The 6,124-nt window shown below is 41.9% G+C and overlaps 1 protein-coding gene across 1 annotated transcript; it reads right to left on the bottom strand.

Annotated features, from left to right (window-relative positions):
• Window positions 1–3,764, bottom strand: LOC144685358 (protocadherin alpha-C2-like). Its single transcript, XM_078549766.1, has 2 exons — window positions 1,390–3,764; window positions 1–85 (listed from the first exon to the last, which is right to left on the bottom strand). Exons 1-2 carry the CDS (start codon window positions 3,762–3,764, stop codon window positions 1–3), a joined length of 2,460 nt encoding a protein of 819 aa, XP_078405892.1.
• Window positions 3,765–6,124: the final 2,360 nt, after the last annotated feature.

The raw sequence follows: 6,124 nt of genomic DNA, 5'->3' as shown, positions 1-6,124 counted from the left end.
TTAATATAGATAAGAATAAGCTAATCCATTCAGGTAGGAAGAATAGGAGGTCACATCCTGATAAATATTAAGATCCTGAATGGGTCAGGGAGGAAAAGCAATAGGGTATAGATACACAATTCACTGAAAGCAGCGAAACACGTGAATAAGGCCAGACAAAAACAAAGCAATGATGCCCATTTCAAGGGGATATACTTAAACAAAGATAGAGAACTAATGTTAAACTTCGATAGGACATTTGATAGACCATACCTTAAATATTGTGTACAGTTCTGGTCATTAAAATATCAAAACGATAGAGAGGCACAGAGAAAGTTCAAAAAATATTAGCCAAGATGATGCCTAAACTGAGAGGATGCACTCAGAGGAAAGGCTAAACAGGCTGGGGCTCCCTTCTGTCCAAAAAAATAAATTACATAATAGAAGATATTAAGATAATGAAATGCTTGATTAGGGTATGCAAAGAGGAAATGTAACTTATCTGAGAATACAAAACTAAATAACGTAAATATAGGATATTCACTGAGAAGTCCTACAGGAAATTCATTACTTCACTCAGAGAGTGGTTAGAATGTGGTGCTCCTTAAAGCCAGGAGCAGTTGAGGCAAACAGCAGGGATACATTTAAGGAGAAACCAGATAAGCACACGAGAGGGAAAGGAGTAGACGGACATGCTAACATAGTTAGATGAAAAGTAATGGAAGAAGCTCATGTCGAGCGTTAAAGCGTGTATGCGCCTGTTGGGCTGGATGGTCTGTTTCTGTGTTATAGACTCCATGTACCTCTGTTTAACAGCTGAGATAGAGCAAAATGCAAATCTGACAATGCGATTTGCTATTAATATTATGTTACAGATCTTCTGCTCTCAACATTTTAAAGCGTACCTATGTCTCATGTTGTACTGCTGCGTTAGTATACACCCGAAGCAGAAAGGGGCCTCTATTAATGCTAAACGATCAGGGCAACGGCATTGAACTGCCAGTAACGTTTAAAAAAAACCATTGCATTCGATATATCAAAACCAAGAGAGAAGAAACATCGCGCCAGCTATTTCCTAATAATAAAAAATGGTAAATTTCATTATGCGTCGAGGCAAAATGTTCAGAGTGCTGCTTTAGCGACTTACCTACCACATGGACCGTTTCATAATGAGCGGTAGCCCGCCTGTGCACCGCAATTCTAAGGTACCCTTAGGTGCATTTTAAATGGGCCACTTTCTTTCCTTTATAATAATGCCCGCTGTTTTACGCCATTGACGCTCTTCTGCAAAGCAAAAGATATGGTTGACGGAGAAAAAAATGTAAGTAAATCGAAACTTATTGTCAAGAGGACGGAACGATTATCAGCCAAATTGACCACAATCCTGTAATTTAGCATTGCCCTTGAGAAAAGTGTGGATTACAGGGCTTCAGGAACAAAAAATCGCTCTTCGATGATTCCGGGGACAAACAGACCGTGTAATGGTAAGTTTCGGGGAAGGGGATAGTCTGTCCAGTTCCACTATAGTTTAAAGTGCCTGCTGGCTCACGTGCCCGACTAAAGGCGTCCTTCGAATTCCTTCGCCTGCAACAACAAACCGGGGACCAGGAACGTGAAACACTGTCTCTGTCCTGTTTGCACTTCACGCCAACCAACAAAACGATTGTGACAAGAAATATAAACGAAGTTGAACCGAAAGCAGCGATTAAGTAAAGGTTTAGATCGGGGGAATATCCTGGAGTACTGACTAAATTACCACTTTCAGATGTTTTTTCACTAACATTGGCCAAGATTGAGAAGAAGATTGTAGCCGTGCTGGAGAGACTGGGCTGCCCATTATCTCTCACCGAGATGACAAGACTGTGCGTTGTGCCATCCTGCTCCAACATGCTTCGCGTTGTTCTGATTTCCCCAGAATTGCTCGCAACAGTGAACAGAGTGGGATCGCTTGATTGCACTATCTGATAGGAGAGGCGTGCGTTCTGACCAGAATCAGCATCAGTTGCGATTATCTTGGTGACCAAGTACCCCAGAGCCGCTGACTGAGGCACAATCTCCACTGCTGCTAATCCGCTCTGTGCTGAAGGTGAAATAATTACTGGAGCGTTGTCGTTTTGATCCAGGATGATCACATTCAAGGTTACGCTGTTGCTCAGCGGGGGAACGCCAGCGTCTCGGGCTTGAACTTGGATCTGGAAGTTTTTGACTTGCTCGTAATCAAAAGAGCGCAGCGCGTAAATGGTCCCGTTCATCGAATTAAGTTTAAGGTTGATGTACGCTGGCGATTCCTGAAGATTCCCTGTGAATGAATAAGAAACATAGGAATTCTGATCCAGATCAGGATCGAACGCAGTCACTGCAAAAATAGAAACACCGGGAGCGTTGTTCTCCATCACATATACTGTATACGCGGGACGGGCAAACCTTGGGGCGTTATCGTTTATATCTGAAACCGATATCTGGATGGTTTTATTTGATGATAGCGGAGGAGACCCTGAATCCCAGGCTAAAATCGGTATGTTATATAGAGGCGTCGTTTCACGATCCAACAAGCCACTGGTAATCAATTTATAATGATAATTCAAAGAGGATTGGATCTTAAATGGGAATTCCTTTGGAACCTGGCAGTGAACTTTCCCATTCGCTCCAGAATCGCGATCCATTACATCTATCAAAGCGACCACAGTGCCGGGCACAGCATCTTCGGGGACCTTGCTAGTGAATGAGGTCAATTTTACCTCAGGAGCGTTATCATTCACATCGATTAGTTTGATCAGTACTTTGGAATGTCCCGCAATTGCCGGTGAACCATTATCCACGGCCTGAACATCAAGTTCGTATCTGTTTTCTTCTTCAAAATCCAGCAGCTCTTCAACTCTGATCTCTCCAGTTTCCGGATCCAAACTGAACAGTTCACCCACTCTCCGAGAAACAAGATTAATGAAGGAATATTTTAGCTCCGCATTCGTGCCTTGGTCTAGATCGACGGCATTGATTCTAATCACCAAGGTGCCTGGAGATGCGTTTTCCACCAAGCTCGCCCTGTACACTTCATGCTCGAATACAGGCGCATTATCATTGATGTCCAGCAGATTGATGTTGATTTGAATTGTCCCAGACCTTTGAGGGGTCCCACCATCAACGGCAATCAGTACGAGCTGAAAGGATGACAGCCGTTCGCGGTCCAAGGGTTTCTGTAACAAAAGCTCTGCAACCTTACTATTATCCTCCCTGGTTTGCACTTTTAGACTGAAGTGTTCATTGGGACTGAGGTTGTAACTGGTGACTGTATTTGTCCCGACGTCTGGATCGAGTGCGCTCTCTAGCGGAAAACGCGAGCCTGGTGCAATGGATTCGGCCATTTGTAAGAGAATGTCACTCTCCGGGAAACTGGGCGAATTATCATTTATATCAAGAATCTCCACTTCGCCGCGGTACATTTCGAGAGGGCTATCTATTATTATTTGGAAAACAATGATACACGTCAGGGTTTGTGCACAAAGCTGTTCTCTGTCCATTCTTTCGTAAACAAATAAGACGCCACTCTCCAAATTTACCTCCAAATACTGCCTTCCGTCAACAGGGACAAGACGACATTGTCGAGCTGACAGTTGTCGAACGTTTAGTCCCAAATCTTCAGCGATATTCCCAACAGGGGTACCATATTCCAATTCCTCAGGGATAGAATAGCGAATCTCACCAAACCCCAGGTCAATCATACAAAGCAGGAAAATAATAGTTGATATCAGAAATATAAAGGCGTTGTTATTCTGTGAATTCGCCATTGTACCTGCGCCGAGTTGTTGTGGAAATCCACAAAATCATTTCAACGCAAGAACTGGCTCGACCGCAAAATCCGTTGATCAATATATCTATATGGCAAATTTACAAATAATCCTTTTTTGATCTCCCCGAGCTTGGTTCCACAATCGAAACGACGACTCTCTTTCAGTCTGTTCGCGTTCTCTGTAGGGGAGGGACAATGGATCTCTCGCTGCATCAGCGCTCCTTATTGGTAGACAGCGACACAAGGAGTACCTGCCCATAACTACACATTACAATTCTTAAAGCTGCACTGTTCCATGAGAAAGCGATTTAGTGGTGTGCAATCAGTACACGTAGACAACACAAACAGTTGCACTGCATGTTTAAAACAATTTTTTTCCATAATTTTCATAAACGCCTCAAAGGTTCTGCTTTCATTTCCCAAGAAATCAAAAGCCAAAGTATTTCAGATAATTGTGTTGGTGTTAGCCGCAAAAAAAGTACTTGCCCCACCAGCCCACCACCAGTCCGCCCCCCTCCCCCCGCCCCCACCTCGGCGCGGGTAAAACTTAGGACATCATGATCTGCAAAGCTAACATTCTGGCATTTATACATATTTATTAATGTTTCCGCATTTGGAGGTTTTAAAAATTAAGTCCAGTGAACGTGGAAACAGGAGAAGGCCATTAATCCTTTCGACCGGACTCTGCCATTCAAGGTTATCGTGGCTGCTCTGTAATGCCACTCCATTCACCCACCATATTTCCACACCCTTAACGCAATTTCCCAAAAACGATTGTATAATCTCAATCTAATTATCCCAACAGAGAAATGGAGATTTCCATGACCACTCAACACCAGTCCGAACTGTGGTTACTTAAGTAATTCATTGAAATTAGCATTAGTTAATTTGGATAGAAGCGTTTTTAAAACTGATTAAACTGATTAAAATATTGCAAGTTGTCGCCTAACATTCTATTCCTCTGGTGTTTTTTATATTTCAGTCAGCAAATCTAGCTGAAGAGTCAAAGCTTAAAGTGTGGTTATAAAGAGGAGAGAATTGAAGTTGCATTCATATTAAAAAAAAATGGCTAGCTAAGTTTGCGAATGAAAAACCAATAGACCACAACAAGAAGTGAAGAATAAGTGAGATAATGAGTTTGCAATGAATATTGGAAAGAGGCAGTATATCCCCATTCTATTTCTGTAACTTAGGAGCAGCAAAATATGAAAATTCTTTGCAGAATTAGCATATCGACATCAATAAGCAAGAAAATGTAATGCAGAAGGTGTGCAAGGTTAAAGCCAGCAACTACAGACCAGTCAGTTTGACTTCAGTGATCAGGAAATGTTTGGAAACTATAGTTCAGAACAAAATCAATAGTCACTTAGACAAATACAGGATAATTAAAGAAATTCAATATGGATTCATTAAGCAAAAATCATGTTTAACTAATTTGTTGGGGTATTTTTGAGAAGGTTGGTAAGGGCAACGCTGTTGATGTGGTGCATATGGTTTTACAAAAGGTATTTAATACAGTGCCACACAACAGGCTTGTGAGCAAAATTCTAGCTCATGGAATGCCAGGGAAAGTAGACAATTGAATAAGAAATTGGCTGATTCACAGGAAAAGGGGAGTAGTGATAAATGGTTGTTTTTCAGATTGGAGGAAGGTTTGTAGTAGAGTTCCTCAGGGGTCAGTGTTGGGGCCCTTGTTCTTCCTGATAAATATTAATGACCCCAGACCATGGTGTTCAGGGCGTGATTTCAAAATTTGTAGCTGATAAGAAGATTTGAAACGTTGTCAACTGTGATGAGGATGGTCGTGAACTTCAAAAGGACATAGACATGTTAGTGGATTGTGCAGACAAGTGGCAAAAAAGTGTGAGGTGATTCATTTTAGCCAGAAGAATATGGAGACACAGCATAAAATAAAAGAAAAAACTCTTAAGGAGGTACAGGAGCAGAAGGATCTCTACGTATATGTACATCAGTCATTGAAGATGGCAGGGCATATTGACAGACCAGTTAATAAAGCATATTGTATCTTAGGTTATATTAATAGGGGCATTGAGTACAAGAGTAAGGAGGTTATGTTGAATTTGCATACGGCTCTAGTTAGGCCTCATCTGGAGTACTGCGCCCAGTTCTGGATGAAAAAGCATTGGAGAGAGCACAGAGGAGATTCGCAAGAGTGGTTCCAGAGATTAATAACTGTAGCTATAAGGACGGATTGGAGAGGTTGGGACTGATTTTTGTGGAGAAAAGAAGGCTGATAGAGGTATTCAAGATCTGAGGGGTATGGACAGGGTAAGGAGTGAGAAACTGTTCCCAATCACGACAGCATCAAGAAATAAAGGGCTAAATAATTGGCTAAAG

Source organism: Cetorhinus maximus, chromosome 10 (assembly GCF_964194155.1).
Source record: "Cetorhinus maximus chromosome 10, sCetMax3.hap1.1, whole genome shotgun sequence".
Lineage (NCBI taxonomy): Eukaryota > Metazoa > Chordata > Chondrichthyes > Lamniformes > Cetorhinidae > Cetorhinus > Cetorhinus maximus.
The sequence above is the reverse complement of the archived record's forward strand: the minus strand, read 5'-3'. Positions and strand labels throughout refer to the sequence as shown.

Bases quoted from the DNA above. Each gene is read 5' to 3' on its own strand.
- LOC144685358 (XM_078549766.1), bottom strand. From the start codon at position 3,764: ATGGCGAATTCACAGAATAACAACGCCTTTATATTTCTGATATCAACT. The intron at 86-1,389 runs TTCTCAAGGGCA...TTTTCCTCCCTG, and splicing joins AAGCCCTGTAATCCACACTT to ACCCATTCAGGATCTTAATA.